At 48.8% G+C, this 19905-nt stretch overlaps 1 protein-coding gene across 1 annotated transcript; it reads right to left on the bottom strand.

The window, feature by feature from the left end:
- Positions 1 to 385: 385 nt before the first annotated feature.
- On the bottom strand, positions 386 to 19042 carry LOC127034936 (maestro heat-like repeat-containing protein family member 2A). The gene is made up of 8 exons (XM_050924354.1): positions 18935 to 19042; positions 15334 to 15456; positions 11542 to 11645; positions 8775 to 8922; positions 7922 to 7991; positions 7691 to 7804; positions 795 to 868; positions 386 to 532 (listed from the first exon to the last, which is right to left on the bottom strand). Exons 1-8 carry the CDS (start codon positions 19040 to 19042, stop codon positions 386 to 388), a joined length of 888 nt encoding a protein of 295 aa, XP_050780311.1.
- Positions 19043 to 19905: the final 863 nt, after the last annotated feature.

Genomic DNA, 19905 nt, shown 5'->3' with positions numbered 1-19905 from the left:
TGATAGTTTATGTTTGCTTCAACAGCCACAGAATTGGGCATCATTATGTTCTCTGGAGAGTCTATTTCAAACAAAGAGATGTGCTTCCTTGGACTAGAATATTTCACTGAAAAATGGTGTTTTTTCAGAATTTTCAATGACTCATCAGAGGGTTGAGTAACCTAGATGACTCTGTTAGATGTAAATACCCAGTGTGAGAGTCTGATCTCTGTTACATTAGTACGAATCCAGAGTAACGCCACTAAAGTCAGTGGAGTACTTTGACTTTACACCAATATAACTGATCAGATTCTGGCTCTAATCATTCAGTCCAGTTGTCCTTGAATCAAAACTCCCACTGAAGGCAAGGGGAGCAGTCAGCATGCAAGAATGGTAGGACGGAGTCCTAAGTGTTAAGAACTCTCCTTGCCAGTTTGCTGGTGGATACAATGAACTCCATGAAAACATGTGCTACCATATCCCATGCTGCACAATTCTCCACACTTTCTGAGCTGAGCAGCCTCCTGGTGAAATGAAGAACTGCCTTCCTCACCTGCAAGGGTAGAGATGACACACATGAGTTTTTGTTATCCCTTCTGCCTGAAATAGAGATAGGATATGAGAGTCCTTATGCTTTTGATTTGATCTCCTTGGCTTATAAACATGGATCCATTTAACACAGGCAGGAGAATGACATGCCTTCTCTAGTCTGCAGTCTCTCCTCTGGATCTGAATGAAAGCTCCACCCAGATAACCATTCATGCCATATCACTGAAAAAAATTGAAATATTTCACTGCTCCACACACACTCTTACCGTAGCATTCTGATCACCCAGAGTGGATTTCACTGCCTTCACAATCAGACACTTTTTATCTCCTGTCTCGGGCACTGAAAGATAAGGAAAGGTGTACAGTACTTCTTTGTTCCACACACTCACTTTCCACAGTGGAATGAATCCTGAATTTCAAAAGACCCTATTGAAGAATAGTACCAAGCTTCTCTCATATACAGAATCAGTGGGGAAAATATAGGACCAGACTCTGGTCTCAGTTACACCAGTGTAAATCTAAAATAATTCCGTTTCTATAAATAGTGTCATCATACTGCCATGATGGATATATTTTAAAAAAGACGGTTACTCACCTTTGTAACTGTTGTTCTTCGAGATGTGTTGCTCACATCCATTCCAGTTAGGTGTGCGCGCCGCGCGTGCACGTTCGTCGGAAACTTTTTACCCTAGCAACTCCAGTGGGCCGGCAGGTCGCCCCCTGGAGTGGCGCCGCCATGGCGCCCAATATATATCCCTGCCGGCCCACCCGCTCCTCAGTTCCTTCTTGCCGGCGACTCCGACAGTGGGGAAGGAGGGCGGGTGTGGAATGGATGTGAGCAACACATCTCGAAGAACAACAGTTACAAAGGTGAGTAACCGTCTTTTCTTCTTCGAGTGATTGCTCACATCCATTCCAGTTAGGTGAATCCCAAGCCATACCTAGGCGGTGGGGTCGGAGTGAGAAGTCGCGGCATGGAGCACAGCAGATCCGAAGGCCGCATCCTCTCTAGACTGCTGGACCAGGGCGTAGTGGGACGCGAAGGTGTGGACCGATGACCAGGTCGCTGCCCGACAGATTTCCTGGATGGGCACACGGGCGAGGAAAGCCAGCGACGACGCCTGTGCCCTGGTAGAATGCGCAGTCACACGGCCCGTAGGGACGTGGGCCAAGTCATAGCAGGTCCTGATGCAGGACGTTACCCAAGAGGATAGCCTCTGGGAGGAGATAGGAAGCCCTTTCATGCGGTCCGCTACTGCTACAAAAAGCTGGGGGGATTTGCGGAAGGGCTTGGTCCTCTCCACGTAAAACGCGAGAGCCCTACGGACATCAAGCGAGTGGAGCTGCTGCTCCCTGCCTGAGGAGTGAGGTTTCGGGAAAAAAACCGGGAGGAATATCTCTTGGTTGACGTGGAAAGCTGAGACCACCTTGGGGAGAAAAGCCGGGTGTGGTCTCAGCTGCACCTTGTCTTTGTGGAAGACCGTATATGGGGGGTCTACCACAAGAGCCCGGAGTTCCGACACCCGTCTAGCTGAGGTGATAGCTACTAGAAAGGCAGTCTTCCAAGAGAGGTAAAGCAGGGAGCAAGTAGCTAACGGCTCGAAGGGGGGTCCCATGAGCCGGGACAACACCAGGTTAAGATCCCAGGTTGGAGTAGGGGGACGGACGTTAGGGTACAAACGTTCCAGCCCTTTAAGGAATCTAGACACCATTGGGTGAGAAAAAACAGAGCGACCATCTGCACCCGGGTGAAAGGTGGAGATAGCCGCTAGGTGGACTCGTAACGACGATATGGCCAGACCCTGCCCTTTGAGGGACCAAATGTAGTCCAAGATGTCGGCTACTGAAATTTCCAAAGGGCGGAGATTTCTCTCCACGCACCAACAGGAGAAGCGTTTCCATTTGGCCAAATATGTCGCTCTTGTGGACGGCTTCCTGCTGCCCAAGAGCACCTCCCTCACCGGTGTGGAACAGTGCAGCTCAGAGCCAGTCAGCCACGCAGGAGCCACGCCGCTAGGTGCAGCGACTGCAGGTCCGGGTGACAGAGGGTCCCGTGCTCCTGGGTAATCAGGTCCGGATGAAGGGGCAGGGGAACTGGGTCGGCTATGGTTAGGTCCAGCAGCATGGGGTACCAGTGCTGCCTGGGCCATGCCGGGGCTACCATGATCACGTGAGCCCTGTCCCTGCGCACCTTCAGAAGGACCCTGTGGACCAACGGGAATGGGGGAAACGCATAGTACAGGTGGGTCGACCACTGGATGAGGAAGGCATCCGCTATCGACCCTGGCTCCCTGCCCTGAAAGGAGCAGAACGCTTGGCACTTCCTGTTCCCTTTGGACGCGAAGAGGTCCACCCGGGGATAACCCCACCTCCGGAAGATGGAGAGGGCGACGTCTGGGCGAAGGGACCACTCGTGTGACAGGAAGGATCTGCTCAATCGATCCGCCAGCGTGTTCCGTACTCCGGGGAGGAAGGAAGCCATGAGGTGAATGGAGTGGGCTACACAAAAGTCCCAGAGTCGTATCGCCTCGTGGCACAGGGAGGAGGATCTGGTGCCGCCCTGCTTGTTGATATAATACATGGTCGTCGTGTTGTCGGTAAACACCGCGACACAACGACCCTGGAGCTGATGACAGAACGTTTGACAAGCAAGACGGACCGCTCTCAACTCCCGCATGTTGATGTGCAGCCCCACCTCCTCCTGGGACCACAGGCCCTGCGTCCTCAGGGTCCCCGCGTGGGCCCCCCAGCCGAGATCTGAGGCATCTGTTGTTAGGGACACCGAGGGCTGAGATGGGTGGAAGGGGAGACCCGCACACAACACTGACTGGTCCAGCCACCAGTCGAGAGAAACTAAGACCCTCTGAGGGATCGTGATTAACATATCTAGTGGCTGTCTTGTCGGTCTGTAATGACTGATGAGCCACAACTGGAGTGGCCTCATGCGGAGCCGAGCGTAATTGGTCACAAAAGTACAGGCCGCCATGTGGCCTAACAGAGTTAGACACGTTCTGACTGACGTCAAGGGGGCTGTCTGTAGTCGTTGCACGATTGCCGACAAGGCCTGGAACCGCTGCACTGGCAGCAAGGCCCTGCCCACGGTGGCGTCCAGGACGGCCCCGATGAATTCCACCTTTTGAGTGGGGGCCAGGGTGGACTTGTCTGTGTTCACCAAGAGGCCCAGAGTGGCGAACATGTCGGTGATCACACGGACATGGCTGCAGACTTGTTGTTCCGACGTGCCCCGAATCAACCAATCGTCCAGATACGGGAACACGTGGATACGACTGCGCCGAAGCTGCGCCACAACAACTGCCATGCATTTCGTAAACACTCTCGGGGCCGTGGACAAGCCAAATGGGAGGACTGCAAATTGGTAATGCAGAGACCCCACAACGAAGCGAAGGAAACGTCTGTGGGGTGGCCAGATAGCAATGTGAAAATACGCGTCCTGCATGTCGAGGGCGGCGTACCAGTCTCCCGGATCCAGGGATGGGATAATGGTCCCCAAGGAAACCATGCGGAACTTCAACTTCACCAGGTACTTGTTGAGCTCTCGCAGGTCGAGGATAGGCCTGAGGCCCCCCTTGGTCTTGGGGATCAGAAAGTAGCGGGAATAAAACCCCTTGCCCTTCTCGTTCTCCGGCACCGCCTCTATAGCTCCTTTGCCGAGGAGCGTCTGCACCTCCTGCCGAAGGAATTGCTCGTGAGAGGGGTCCCTGAAGAGGGACGAGGAAGGGGGGCGGGGAGGAGGAAATGAAACAAACTGCAGGCGGTATCCCGACTGCACCGTGCGTAAGACCCAGCGGTCTGATGTTATTAGGGACCACGCCGGGAGGAAAAAGGAAAGGCGGTTGGAAAACGGAGGGAAAGGATCCAATGGGGAAACTGTTACTGCGCCCTCGGGCGCACCTTCAAAATGAAGGCTTAGGTCCAGGCGGGGGCTTAGAGGAGCCTTGGTTTTGGCCCCCTTGGTTCCCCGAGTGCCTGCGCCTTCCGTTCCTGCCGCGGCACCTGTTAAGGTCCTGCCGCTGGCGGAACTGGAGATACGGCCTGCGCTGTTGTTGCTGTTGCTGCGGCCGGAAGGGTCTGCGTTGTGTCACTGGAGTGTGCATCCCCAGTGACCTCATGATGACTCGGTTGTCTTTTAGACTCTTGAGTCTAGGGTCTGTCTTGTCCGAGAACAGCCCTTGGCCTTCAAAAGGAAGGTCCTGTATTGTGTGCTGGAGCTCCGGCGGAAGGCCGGAAACCTGCAGCCAGGAGAGGCGACGCATTGTTACACCCGACGCGAGGGTACGGGCAGCCGAATCCGCAGCGTCCAGAGAGGCTTGCAAGGACGTGCGTGCGACCTTCTTGCCTTCCTCTAAGATGGCCGCAAACTCCTGACGAGCATCTTGTGGCAACAGCTCCTTGAATTTGTCTGCTGCCACCCAGGAGTTAAAGGCGTATCTGCTTAACAGGGCCTGTTGGTTGGAGACCCTGAGTTGCAGCGCCCCAGCCGAGTACACCTTACGGCCGAGGAGATCCATCCGCCTGGCTTCCCTGGATTTGGGGGCTGGAGCCTCCTGGCCATGACGCTCTTTATCATTGACGGATTGGACCACCAGGGAACACGGAGTCGGGTGTACGTGGAGGTACTCGTAGCCCTTAGAAGGAGCCATATACTTCCTCTCGACGCCCTTCGCAGTGGGAGGAATGGAGGCCGGAGACTGCCAGATGGTGTTGGCGTTGGCCTGGATGGTCCGTATGAACGGCAGGGCGATCCTGGTGGGAGCGTCTGCCGAAAGGATGGTGACAATAGGGTCCTCTACCTCCGAGACCTCCTCGGCTTGTAGACTCAGGTTTTGGGCTACTCGCCGGAGGAGGTCCTGGTGCGCCCTGAGGTCCAGCGGGGGGGGGCTGTTGGAGGAGGTCCCAGCCACCGCTTCATCAGGGGAAGAAGATGAGGAGACCCCCGGCAAGAGGGTGTCTAAAGGGGGGTCTCCCTCGGCCCTCGCCTCTGCCTCAGGAGCCAAAGTGGAGTCCTGGTGCTTGGATCCTTCCTCCCCATCCGGGGAGGGAGGGGGGCGAGACAACGAGGCCTCAGGTGCCCTGCGCTCCGCAGTCGCCGGCCTAGCAGGGAGCTGTTGGGGGCCCTGGGCCTGATGATATGCCCAGGGTGTCCAGAAACCCCATTGCTGTGGGGCTGGGTCCTGCTGTGGAGGCTCGCTGAACAGCGCCGCCTGCCGGTCGGTGCCCAGCGCGTACCCACTGTCTGCCAGCGAAGACACGGACGGCTGTCTAGAGGGCCATGGCGGGGCGGACCCTGGATGGTAAGGGTCCGCGCGGGCCGGCACGGGCGATCTTCTCGGTGCCGGGGACCGGTGCCGGGAGTCGTAACGGTGCCGGGAGCGGGACCGAGTTCTGCCACGGTGCCGGGATCTGGATCGGTACCGGGCGCCGCTTCGGTGCCGGGATCGGGACCTGCCACCGGTTCGGTACCGGGAGGTCGACCGGGACCGGGACCTGCCACCAGCTCGGCGCCGGGAGGTCGACCGGTGCGGCGAACGTCTGGATCGGCTCCTGGACTCGCGGTGCCGGTAACGACGGCTGGAGTCTGACCGCGATCGTCTTGGTGTCGACCGGCGCCGCGAGTGCGACCGGTACCGCTGAGGGGAGCGGTGCCGGGACTGCGAGCGGCGGCGGGATCTGGAGCGACCGTGACGTCGGGACCTGGAGCGAGAACGAGAGTCCCGGGACGGTGCCGACATCATAGGCTTGCCTCTGGACACGACCCGCACCGGAGGTACCGGGGGTGGTAGCTGAGTGGGCTCAGTCATGGCTATGAGGTCCCGTGCCGAGGCGAAGGTCTCTGGTGTAGATGGCACCACTATCTCGACCCCAGATGTCATGGGGGAGCTTGGCGGCACCGGACTCGACGGACCCGCCGGGCCCGGAGTCGACGGTGCCGGCGGCGCCGCGGCCGATGCTGAGGCCGGGCGCTCCACTCGGGTGTGCCTGGCCGGAGTAATGGACTTCGACGGCCTAGGCTCTGTCCCCGGTGCCGGAGAAGGTCGGTGCCGGGGAGTCTTCTCGGTGCCGGTGCGATCCGGTGCCGGCGCCGAGATCACGGCCTGCGAAGCCGCCGGGTCAAGTGCCGCCTCCATGAGGAGAGTCCGGAGCCTTTGATCCCTCTCCTTCTTAGTCCTTGGCTTAAAAGCCTTGCAGATGCGGCACTTGTCGGATCTATGCGATTCCCCCAGGCACTTCAGGCACGCGTCGTGGGGGTCGCTGGTAGGCATGGGCTTCTTGCAGGCCGCACACTGCTTGAAGCCCGGCGAACCAGGCATGAGCCCGGTGCCGGGTGCCGGGAAGGGCTAAGCCCCCGGCGAAAAACTATTTACAACTACTTAACACTTAACTACTACTATCTAACTTAACAGTCTAATTAACAACTACAATAGAGATAACGATAGATAAACAAGGAGAGCTAGGGACGTGGAGGACAGCTATGCCGCGCTCCACAGTTCCAACGACCGACACGGCGGTAAGAAGGAACTGAGGAGCGGGTGGGCCGGCAGGGATATATATTGGGCGCCATGGCGGCGCCACTCCAGGGGGCGACCTGCCGGCCCACTGGAGTTGCTAGGGTAAAAAGTTTCCGACGAACGTGCACGCGCGGCGCGCACACCTAACTGGAATGGATGTGAGCAATCACTCGAAGAAGAAGAGTTAGATAGACTGAGGTTTATCTGTGTTTACACCAGTATAACAGAACTCAGAATCTAGTCTATAGTGTCTAATACTGACGATTATCGAGTCAGGATGATTGTTAATGTGCATTAGCCCCAAGTCAACTTCTGTATCTGAAGTTGAAAAATATCTTGGGCTACATTCAGCACTTAGTTGAACCTGTTGATTTCTGTGTGGCCATAGGGGGGTAAACTTAGGGCAGCATTTGGTCCCTTAGTGGATATCCAGAGCACTGGTGACTGTTTGTTATATAGCCTCTGTGCCCCATTTGCGGAGGCAATGAGTCTGTTACTGCCCTGCCATGCCTACAAAGCCTTGGTTCTTCAGCTCAGTCTATAGTAGCTACGCTTTTAGCTCTGGGTGTCCGCAACTCAATCCTCAGCATGTCGGCCAAGAGGGAAGCTAGCATAGTTGCTCCTGTGTTACTTACAGTCAGCATCAGCAATAGCTCTGAGCAGATTCAAAGACGTGACACGAACAGCCTCATTCTTAATCTTCAACTGGGAGTGCAGAAATGCTATCAGATCCTCTGGAGAAGAACGGGCTGCAAGGGAAGAATTCACGTCCTCACTGATGACAGAACTCTTACTCTTACCATACCTTACAAAGGTAAGGAAGTTACAAGGAAACCATTGTGTAACTCAGAGTCTCTTCCCCTTACCTAGCAGAACTATACAATGGACCAGCTCTGCGTGATTTTCCGTGCTGAGCGGCTTAGCTTGAGAACAGATCTGTGGGAAGGAGGGAAATGGTCAAAGAAAAACTAATCAGAAGCAATTGAAATGAAAATGTTCAGTTAATTTCTAAGCTTCCACTTCCTACATGTCCAACCGGAGGTCTCAACCCCATGTGGATGGTACTGAATGCACAGCAAGAATCAAACAGAAAGATCAGGAAGAGGGAGAAAACTTGTTCACCTTAGCCTCTAATGATAGAACAAGAAGCAATGGGCTCAAACTGCAGCAAGGGAGATTTAGGTTGGACAATAGGAAAAAGTTCCTAACTGTCAGTGTAGTTAAACACTGGAATAAATTGCCTAGGGAGATTGTGGAATCTCCATCTCTGGAGATATTTAAGAGTAGGTTAGATAAATATCTATCAGAGATGGTCTAGACAGTATTTGGTCCTGCCATGAGGGCAGGGGACTGGACTCGATGACCTCTTGAGGTCCCTTCCAGTCCTAGAGTCTAAGAATCTATGAATCAATACATTAGATAAGAGAAGCTAAAGTGTTTTGAGCAGCAGAGCTCATCGAATCAAGACACAGCCACAGTTTTTACTGTACAACTCTGACTCCCCCTGATAATCGGCTTATGGTGAAATTGCTTTACAAACTGAGCTGGATATTAGCTAAGAAAATGAGACCGCAACCTGCTTACTCTTGAGCCTGCAGAAATCAGGAAGGCATGAGGCGGTCCCCAGGCTCTGCACTATCATTCGATAGATTTGGATTGTTAATATGCTTCAGATCTGCTGTGCCTAACTCAAGGGATCCAAGCAAAACTACCCCTCACCTGGTTGTGCAGAGCACTGCAGATGGCTTGAAACTTTCCTTTAGGGAGAGGGATCTTATATTCACCAGAGACCTCCAAGAGCTGGCTCAGACTCTGCAACAGAGGGTGAAAGTCAGATAGGGGCACACACAGGAGCAATATGTAGTGACTGAAGCAGATTCAGGGGATTCATGGATTCCAAGGCCAGAACGGATTATTGCCATCATCTAGTCTGACCTCTGGTATAACACAGGCCACAGACCTTGCCCAGAATAATTCCCAGAGCAGAGCTTTTAGAAAAACATCCCAATCTCGATATAAAAACTGTCAGTGAAGGAGAATCCGCCTCGGCCCTTGGTAAATGGTTTTAATGGTTAATTATCTCACCATTAAAAATGTACGTGGTATTTTCCAGTCTGAATGTGTCTCACTTCAGTTTCTAGCCATTGGATCAAGTTACACCTTTCTCTGCTAGACTAAAGAGCCCAATATAAAACATAAGTCCCTCATGTAAGATATTAGAGAGTGTAATTAAGTCACCCTGTCACAGGGCAGGTCCACCCGTGAGGGTGGTACCAGGCTGTGGAGGAATTGAAGTAGATCTCGGGCGGCCCAGCTGACCTAGTCTCCCTAGCCACCACAGGAGTCCTGGCTCCTAGGGCAGCATAGCCTAATGGTCGGTATCAGCGCAGCAGCCCTTCTATTAGGGTCCACGGCCCAACAGCCTGAGTCACTAGGGCTACTCTTCTAGGTATGGCAGTGCTGCCTAGTGGCCAGAGTCAATAGAACCACCTTTTGTGGCAGGGAAGTGTTGCCTAGTGGCCAGCCCTTCTCCACTGGCTCCTACCTATTCCACAAGTCCCAGCCCAGGGCCCTGTCTTGCCACAGGGGTATCTGCCACAAACTCAGCGGGGATCCTTTCAAAACATGCCGCGTCAAAGCCAGGTTCCTCAGCTGGATCAGTGCTTAGTCCACCTAGGCTACTTCCCACCCATTCTTCCGCAGCTGGTGGTCTCAGGGATTCTGTGGTCTCTCTTCCATCTCTGGCACTGGGTGGCTGGGGGTTGTGGGTTGCAGCCACAGTCTGGCTGGCCACCGAATCGTGGAGCACTGGCAGTCTTTCTGCAGGAGCCTGCAGTGCACCTCTGCTCCCTTCGGCAGCCATCCCAGACTCTGCTGAGCGGCTCTCTTTTATATCCTGGTTCCAGCTGAAGCATGCCCAGCAGAGATGAGGGGCCATGGCCTCCTCGGCCACAAAGTAGGATTAACCCTTGTTGAACCAATGAGGGGTAGGTAAACCTCATCACGCACCCTTTCACTTTCTGTTTATTAAACTAAATAGATAGAGTTCCTCGATTCTACCACTGTAAGGCAGGCTTTCTAATCCTGTAGTCACTGTGACTCTTCTGTCAATATCCTCTCCAATTTATCAACACCCTTTTTGAGTTGTGGGTGCAAGAACTGGACACAGTATTCCAACAGGAGTCACACAAGTGCCAGACTTAGAGATAAAATAACCACTGTACTCCTGCTTGAGAGTCTCCATTTTATGCTTTTTAGCTTTTTTGGCCTCAGCTTGAGTTGTGTTCAGCTGATTATTCACCATGACCCCCACAATCTTTTCCAGAGTCACTGCTTCCCAGGACAGCATCCCCCATCATGTATGTATGGCCTAAATTCTTTGCGCCTAGATGCACACAGTTACATTCAGCCGTTTTTAAACACACCTTTGTTTGTGCCCAGTTTACCAAGTGATCTAAATCACTCTGAATCTCTCCTCTTCATTATTTACCACTTCCCAATTTTTATCTCATCTGCCAACTTTATCAGGGATGATTTTATGTCCTCTGCCAGGTTATTGATAAAAAAGCTGAAAATCAAATTCCTTCCTGCATCTAAACACTTTTCTCCTTTGTTGCTTCAAGCTTCCAGAATGTCTTTGATGCCATCTACATATTTTTACTATATTTAAGTACTTGTGTAGTGCCCTGATGCTATCAAACAAGTCCATGATGTATTGGTTCCCTCCAGATCATGGGTTTTTCAACCCCAAATGTGACCACATACTCTGTACCAGAAAGCTTCAACCAATAGAGATGGTGAGTAAATATCACTACCAAGAAGTTATAGCTGTCTTGTGACTTCATTTACAACTGTGTAGCCCCACTGAAGACAGAATATGGCCCCTTTCTTCTTGCTCATGTGGTACTCAGGGTAGATGAAATAGAGAGAGAAGGAGAGTGAGACAATATTGTTAATTAGATTATCTCACCCACCTTGGCGCTCTAATATCTTGGGATCAACATGGCTACAACAGCACTGCATAGAACGGGAGATGAAATAGACAGGCAATGCTTTTAGATCCATCTAGTTACAGAATCCAAAGCAATGACTCTCAAGCCTCCTTAGTATTAATTTTCAACAATTGACTGTTGGCTTGGTACTGACCAGAGACAACATATGGCAGCCCCTGCTCTGAGCAGCTTATGAACTAAAAGATAGACACAGAGTTGACAGGATGTATTAGGAAATCACAAGGAGGGAGTATCTTGTTGGAGAGGAGGGCAAGTGTTTTGTTTTTTATTTCCTTATCATCCTCCCCAGGAAACAGGGGATGCTTTTTCATAAGAGGCATTTACCTACAAATCTTGTTGCCTGACTCACCATGTGTATAAACCCAGAACTCGTGTGTATATTTATTTTCTAACAAGTCACTGTCTCAACCAGGAAACCCCACTGGCAGCAAATTCCTCATGCAGTTCATACATGCAGACACGTAGACAGTTACCTTAAGGACTGGTATCTCACCTTGGTGATGTGAAAAACATGAGCGTCCTCCTTATATTGCTCAAGGAGCCATGAGATCGGTTCAAATATCTGATCATGATACTCCTATTTGTGTAGCAGGAGGCTCATCATGGGACCAAGGGCTTTGATGATAGCCTGCTTGAGCTGCATAGATGAGACACAGAATTTATGTTCCTACTAATTCATTCAGTAGCATCCAATGGGCACACCTTTTCTACTTCTAATGCCTGCAACTTCCCTTGTTCCACTGTAGGAACGGCCCTATCTCAAGATTTCCTGGTAAAGAACCGGGACTCGTAGAGTTGGTTTCAGGATTATATCCCAATGCACCTCACAACTATACCAGGTAAGATATTTCCCCAGATAAGAATGCATTCTAGGCCAACTCATCCCTGCTGGATCTCCACTGGGGCTGAATGGAGGAATTAATTTAGCCCACTATCCCGTGTTCATCTGCACATCAGGTGCATAAAACTAGAATCCATGTACACTGTGTACAGACAGCATTTCCATGATGTGGTGACATTATAAATGTTTGGGTTTTAGATGTTTTACATGACACTCTGTTCCATCCAAAAGGACCTACCATTAAATGCCATCATCACAAAGAGTGCCAGACACATAGAATTTAACATAACAATTTCTGCTAAAGATTTAGAAAGCCAGCAATTCTCACCTCCAGCTCCTCACAGGTCAGCCAGTTGCTGGTCACATGAGAATAGACGGGAAGAAAATGATTGCAGAGTCGCAATTTGCCCATTCTGGGGAATGGGCACTTTTCCCAGTTAGTCAAAAAGAGCTTTACTGCCCTTCACCATTTTTCCAGAACTGCATGGACAGAGAGAGAGAAGACCGGCAATGTGAAAAGGACATATTAGTAACGAGGAAAAGTTGCTTTACCAGTGAATACACCTAGCCCTAAAGTTTACTACATTTCCATGGCAGCTACCGCTTAGTTCAGGACTAGACGCCGAAATCCCAGATCAATTTTGAGCTATTTCTCTTCCCCCCATTCCATGTCTTGTTTCTCAAAAGGCTTTTTAATTTGCATATCTCTCAATCTTTCTTCAATTACCATCATTTGAAGACAATTTTTTTCTCCCTTCCTTGTTACCTCTTAATTAGAGCTGCTTGAAAAAGCAGTTTAAATTCAAATAAAAATCTTTACTGATAGTGTTTTTTTCTTTCAAAATTGCAAAGTATAAAAATCATTTATATTTTTCAAAAATAAAAAAAAATTCAGCCACCTCTTTAGATGCTCCAAAACACTGGATGTACACTTCCTGATCAAACTTGTCATTGACATTTTTCAAGTTTGTTTTTCATCAAATTTGGGGAAAAATTATGGAAAATATAATTAAAAATAAAAATATTTCAGCAAGCTCTCCTCTGAATGACTCATGTCCCCTGCAGTTATTGTTTATTTAACCCTAACACTGGATGATTTCATCCTGAGTTACAGTTTGTCTGAAAGATGTTGAGTGCCCCATCTGCCGTTGGCTTTACTGGGATTTGAAGGTAGTGGGGAGCACTTTGCCCTAAAATTAGGTGTATCTAGTGTCCTTGCTAAGAAGAATTAGGGCCCAATCCTGTTCTCTATGAAGTCGATGGCAAAATTCCCATTTACCTCAAAGGCACAGGATTAACCCCTTACTGATCATCACCTGAAAAGCAAAGTAAGCGAGAAGTGGAGAGGAAGAGAAGACAGAGAAAGAGGGTGAAAGGAAATGATGATAAAGGGGAGAGAATGGGTGATGGAGTGGGAAATGAGATTTTTAAATGTTCAGGAATGAAATCTGCTCCCTTCACCTCCTCCCCCAGGAGCCTTCTGGCAGACGGGCAGCTTCAGCCTTTGTGTCTGTTTATTTTAAATTATATCCATGAGTCATAAAGGGCCTGAACTTACAAATGCTCAGTGCCTCCTGCAAAGTGAGGAGCACTCTCCGCTTCCCAGAGTGCCACGGGAGCCCAGGAACACAGCACCTGGTGCAATGCAGGGCAGGGAGCACAGTTCAGGGCCTGTTTGCAGACTTGGTCAGTCACTCCAATCTGTACCGAGACCCCCTCAATAGCCATTCTGGGCACCTACAGTAAGTGCTGGCACTTACCACCACAAAATGCTTGTCTCATCCTGCTGTCATTGACTAACTCCAGCATGGAGAACATGACCTGCAGGGTCTGTACCATAGAAGGGATACACCTAAGTGCTGCAGGGAAAGGCCGGAAAAGAAGGAAGACAGATAATCGGCTGCTCTCCGCCTTCTTAGAACACACTTAGAAACACTGTGGGGCAGGATGCTAGGGGCTCCTGGGCCATTTTGCGCTGCGTAAGCAGAGCAGAATGGCTTTAAAGCAGCCATTGAAAGCCAGTGGGGGATTCACCCTGAAGAGAGGAATCCTCCACCAGTGCACAGCTGTGCCCGATGCCCAACTCACTCCCAGCGTAAGGGCAGAGAGCACTGGGGCGGGATGGGAAGTGGGGTGGAGAAGAGCTCCACCAGACCTGATCTTCCACTCATTCCCATCCCTAAGGAACTTCAGTTGGGGGCAGAAGTTAGAGCTTGCACCGCCGTCCGGATAGCTCATGATCTGGAAGCCAGAACTAGCAAGAGCAGTTAATCCTGTGTCTCTCCACACACACACGCACGCATGCACACACTCAAGCAGAGCTCTGTTTAGCTGCAACATTTTTAGGTAAAGAGAGTAATCCCCTGTTCTTAAATGAAAGACGATAACTTTGAAACAAAAGATGGAAGTTACCATACCATAGGCTGATGACAGGTTGCCCAATGTAACTTAAATAAACTCTTCAGGCAGCTTCGGTGGTTCCAGATGACACTGCAGCTCAGACATGACATGATCGAAATAGGAGCTTGCCAGAGTCACTAACGTGTTACTAGCTGCCACTTTTACTTCATTTGTTGCTTCCTAAAAAAACCAAAAAAATCTCAAAGAGAAAGACTGAAGTGACTGATGCCGGTTGCACTAGCCTGATTTGTTATATGAGTCAAGTCCTTATTTCTGTGCATAAGTTCCAAATGAACCCACCCAGCTTTCTGTGGATAGAGTCATTAGTCATAAATATTCATTGAGTCATTTGGCTAAACGATTTTCAGCCTTTGAGTTGCTTGCAAGCTGCTTAGTTAGACTATTCACTAGTAGCTCCTTGTGGTGGATGACTGGTCACATGATATTTTGCTCTGCCCTTCCCTGAGGAGGTAGTGAGACACAGACTGGGCCACTTCAAAGATATTCAGAGAGCTTTCCTGGAATAAACTGTCTCCAAAAAGGGGACTGACTTCCTTTGGAACAAGAGAGGGATTTTTCCATGGGTTTTCCTGCTAGCAAACTAGATTCTAAATCCAATGCTGCTTCTTTTGGAGATAGCTCAGATTGTCTGTCTGTTTTAGGGCTTTATACTGCCACTTATTGCGATAGTACCAGAGCACCTCCCACATAACATCAGTATCAATAATGAAATCCCTAGTAAACTTCGGGAAAGACTTGCTCATTAAGAAACCATAGGCCTGTCTCTCTGTCTGATATCATGTGTCTCGGGTCCTGGTCCTGCAAAGCACTTAAGTACAAGTGTAACTTTCGCATGTGAGTTTTCCCATCTTATGCATGTTTACAAGTGCTGTCTAGGACGTTGTGGGCCTCTAACAGAAGAATACATTTTCATTTCAATATATAGTTTACCCCCCAAAAAAGAGAGTTTTAATTAGTTAAAACTTTGGATCCTTTGATTAATATCTCAGGAGAACTAACTTACCTGAGTTTCTCTCATGTGGTTTGAGGCTAGGGTTATTGTTTTGTTCAGTAGCCCTCTCTCCAGGTCCCTGGTGTCCTGCTGTAAGACCTTCTCCAGGACACAGTAATTGTCTACTCTGTTTTGCTGGGGACAAACCAGAAAAGAGAACAAACAATCGGGAAAAGTTTTTCTTGATGACCACACAGTAATTTGACAAATAAGCCCCTGCCCTAAAGAGCTTCCAATCCAAACATGAAATGACTAGCCCAAGTCTTATCATAACAGAGCAGGTTCGTGGCCAAGAAGAGAATCCATGTCTCCTGAGTCATTATCCAGGGTCCTATCCACTAGGCCACACTGACATCTCAGCCAGCATGCTCACACAACTAATCCATTGTCTTAATTGGTGTAAAACATGCCATGCCCTCCACAATCACCGCATTTAGCAGCACTTCAGAAGCAGTGGAGCAATTGAAATATTTTAATCTTCCTGCAGAGAAAAGAGCCAGAAGAAGCCTCCTTCACTGCCCCCTGATCGAGTTTCATTTATTGAAAACAAACAATAAAAATGACCACTTTGCCCTTGCTCTATCCACTCCAGACAGAATTTGAAAATGTTGAATTACAAAATACCCAATTCCCGCAGTAAGTCCTCAACAGCTCCGAGGGGAAATTAGCTCAGTAGTTAGATCTACATTGACAGTCGCACACTTGAAGGTGTCTTTTATGAGGCCCATCAGTGTAGAAATTCACAGATGATAGTATCAGCTGGGACAGATTAAAAATAAAGAGGGACACAGAGAAATTAAAAACCTGAGCAGAGAACAAGATTCCTTTCAGAAAACTGCAAACTAGCACATCTGGAAAGGAGGTAGAAGTAACTGACACAATGGGAGGGAGAAAAGTGGGAAGCAACAAGTGCCCTGGGGGTGACCGTGAAAAACAAAGTCAACATGTATATGCAAGGGGTGATGGCTACCACAAAGAGCCATGTGAGTTAGGTCTTTTACAGACAGGGATCATGGCACAAAGCAGGAAGAGGACAGTTCCTCTCTGTTCAGCTGAGGCATGACTGCATCTGGATTATTGCATTTTCTAGCACCACATTCCCAGAGAGATCAACAATTTGGAAGTAATTCATGGGAGAACAAAAAAGAATGCACGGGGGTGGCAGAATTGACTTCTGAATTCCCTGCAACCTGACCCAAATCCTATGGGGCCTGACTACAGGCATCAGGGTCAGGTTGGATGAGAAAACAACTGGACTCTCTTGGGCTCAGGTCAGTTCAGTTCTCCTCCTTTAGCCCATGGGATCAACACAGCAGGGGGAAGTGTCAGAGGATCAAGCCATTGTTGCACATTATTGCCCCTGTGCCGGCCCCATGAGCAGGATGCGGTGGCAGTATCCAGTTTGGGGGGAAGGGTTGGGACCAGGATTGGAAATGATTCAACACTCTCAGGGTGAGGTGAGTGGGCTTGGGGCCCGTTCAAGCTGGGCTTCAGAATTGGGCCCGAGCAGACCTCTACTTCTGAAGACAGACTGACAGAGCTGTCTACGGCCGATGCGGCCAAGGGATGACTATGAGAGAGACATGATAATATCATCCACCTATCTGAAGGGTGTGAACACCAAGGAGGGAGAGGAATTTTTTAGTATAATACATTTAGGTAAAAGTAGGAGTAATGGGATTAAACTAAAAGAAGACATACAATTTAGACTTTAATAACAAGAAAAATGCCCCATCTGCGAGACAGGTCTATAAGGTTATGCACAGTCTTTCTAGGAAAACAGTGGAAGCTCAGTCATTAGGGGCTTTTAAAATTAGTTTGGCCAAAACAGTGGAAAATGGCTGCTGGGAATGCTCCTGCATTAGCAGGGAAATGGACTGGATGAGCCAATATGTCTTTTCCAGCTCTGTCGCCTGTGAGTCTGTAAACCTATGTGACCTGCATGCCAAGGTCACAAAGCACTTTGGAATGTTCAAAGCCAATCAGATCTCTTGACTGGCTAAACATTCCAGTGGTGCTGCTTGAAAAGGGATGCTTCTGCAAACTGCAATCAGAACACAGCTCCACTGGGGAGAAGCTCCTTCCATTAATTTTTAAATGTAAGGAGGATTTTTTTTAATTGAAAATTGTCACTGATAATTTATGAATACATAAGCTCTACGTACTTCAAGTAGCTCTGGATTATGCAACAATTTTATTCTTTAAAACCAAAAGAGATTCATAATTAATCGAGTAATTCAAATAATTAAAGTACAAGGAAGCCAAGACAAGCAGTTCAGTTCTGCTCATAAGGGCTAGTGGAGGATGGCAGACTGGGGCAGGGGCTGAATGGGAGTGGAGACACAGGGTTACAGGGGGATGGAGGTGCAGAGCTACACAGGGACAGGGGGTGATTGGGTGGAGGCACAGAGACACATGGGAATGGGGGAGAGGGGACAAGGACACATGGGGATGGGGGGTGTGGGTGTCTGAGTGAGGGTGGAAGGACATATGTGGCCAGGCGGTGCGGGGACACATGGAGACAGGGGCAGATGTGCCTTACTGAATGGGAGAGGTTAGGGGTCAGCCAGGGTCTGCATGGGGGAGCTACCTAACAATTCCTCCCCGCCCCTCCCAAAAAAACTGTTCCATACTTTTCCCACCCATACCCAGCAACCCTCCAAGTTCACATCCAGGCTCCTTCCCAGCAATTTACTTCCCTCTCCCTCAGCTCCTCCATCACCCCTGTCTCCACCAAGCCTTTGCACTACGCTGAGAAGTGCCAGAAATATGGTTCTGTAGTGAGTTGAAATGAATTGTTACTCAGAGTTCTGTATTAATATGCATACTAAGGAATCTATTTGTCAAAAAACATTTCCTGAATCCTTTTTGTTGTCTGTATTGACACAGACATACTTGCTGACAGGGATTTTGAAATAAATCATCAAAAAGTAATTTGAACTGATGCAATTATATTGTATATTTGCTGAAATGTTAAAATATTGTGTGCATCATTTTTTTATTGCAGAATTCCCTCAGTAGAAAATATATAGATAAGGTCCCTTCAGTGCTATAATCTCAATAATATGTCATCATAAGAAAGGAGTGTTGGCTAGGAATAAGAGCAGGGAGTCAGTTCACTTGGGTTTTATTCACATTCTTTTACTAACTTGCTAAGTGGTGTTGAGCAAGTAACTTAATTCCCTGTGACACAAATCATCTGTAAATGGGGATCATGTTTACCATTCTCACAAGGGTGCTGAGATTCTTAATTCACTAGTATTAGGTAAGTGCTTTGAGATTTTTGGATGAAGATGCTAAAGAAGGGCACAGTATTATTAAAAGAGATTATTGCTAGTCCTATAGTGTACTTTTACTGTATACAGCCCATGTACTCCACTGTGTGTAAAAGGACAATGCTCTCTTTATAGAGCATTATATCATCCTGATCTGTAATAACAGCATTTTGCATGATGAGTTCATGCCTGAGGACAGAAGGGTGAATATTGATTATGCTGAAGGTGCGCCAGGCCAAGTTCTATACTGAATTACCTCCATGCATTTCCCCATGAAGTCAGGCAGAATTTGATGTGGACACATGGAAAGCGGATGTAATTTCATGAAACTGCTCTACCTCATCCTGTTGCAGTTTCTCTAGCAGTACGGTAACAACAATAGCCAGCTTGGTCTCAGCTATAAAGGCAATCCTGAGGGCAATTTTGTCCTTCTCTTGGTCATCCATATGTGCCAAGAGGGAAACAACCTCATTATAAACACCTGAAATTAAATAAAAGGATTCAGCTGGTTACCACTGATAGTAGAAATTGGTGCTGGCCTCTTTAATTTACTATTTAGTAAAGATTCTGCAGGTACCCAAACACTGAGAGAAGTAGACCTGGGAATCATGTAAATCCTCTTCCTTCCTCCTGATGACCAGCTTTGTTTGCTGAAGGACCCACTGTGTTGAGGGGAGGAATCATAATGAAGAAAATTTGCTCCTTTCAAGTAGATCCCCATGTAAAATAATCTTCCTTTCTCTCTTTACTATCAATTGATGAGGTTTGATAGCATACAGAATAATAATTTATGGCCCAAAATTTTCAAAACTAGGTGCCTAAATTTAAGCTCCTAAATCCATATTAAGGCACCTATACACCCTGATTCAGCATCCTAGTCACATGCTTAACTCTAAGCTAACAAAGAGACTAAAGTTAAGCACATGCTTAAGAGTTTTGCTTAGTCAGGGCCTCATTTTCAAAAATCCTGAGCACCCAGATGTCCCATTTGCTATGCTGGGAACTTTTGGGGGCTCAGTATCTCTTGAAAATCAGGCCACTTTTCTAGACCTCATTATGAATTTAGAAGCCTAACTTTAGGCCCCCTGTTTTGAAGAAAGCCTTTCATCTTATTTCATGGTAGTTTAGATATTTGCAGAGAAAACTCATGGAATGGAGTTCATCCAGTTGCCTGTAGAGGTCATAAAGGAATTTTTCCCCATGCACAATTGGCTAGGTGTATGCTGTGAGTGGGGTGGGGTAGTTCTCTCCAACCTTCATCTGAAGCATCAGGGACTGACCATTGCAGGAGATGGGGACACCTGGTAGG

The sequence above is a fragment of the Gopherus flavomarginatus genome, chromosome 15 (assembly GCF_025201925.1).
Source record: "Gopherus flavomarginatus isolate rGopFla2 chromosome 15, rGopFla2.mat.asm, whole genome shotgun sequence".
In the NCBI taxonomy this organism is placed as follows: domain Eukaryota; kingdom Metazoa; phylum Chordata; order Testudines; family Testudinidae; genus Gopherus; species Gopherus flavomarginatus.
The sequence above is the reverse complement of the archived record's forward strand: the minus strand, read 5'-3'. Positions and strand labels throughout refer to the sequence as shown.

Excerpts from the sequence above, each read along its gene's own strand:
- LOC127034936 (XM_050924354.1), bottom strand. The coding sequence starts at position 19,042 with ATGGATGACCAAGAGAAGGACAAAATTGCCCTCAGGATTGCCTTTATA. Across the intron at positions 11,646-15,333 it reads ACCACATGAGAGAAACTCAG|GAGTATCATGATCAGATATT; the intron begins GTAAGTTAGTTC and ends CTACACAAATAG. Across the intron at positions 533-794 it reads TGGGTGATCAGAATGCTACG|GTGAGGAAGGCAGTTCTTCA; the intron begins GTAAGAGTGTGT and ends CTACCCTTGCAG.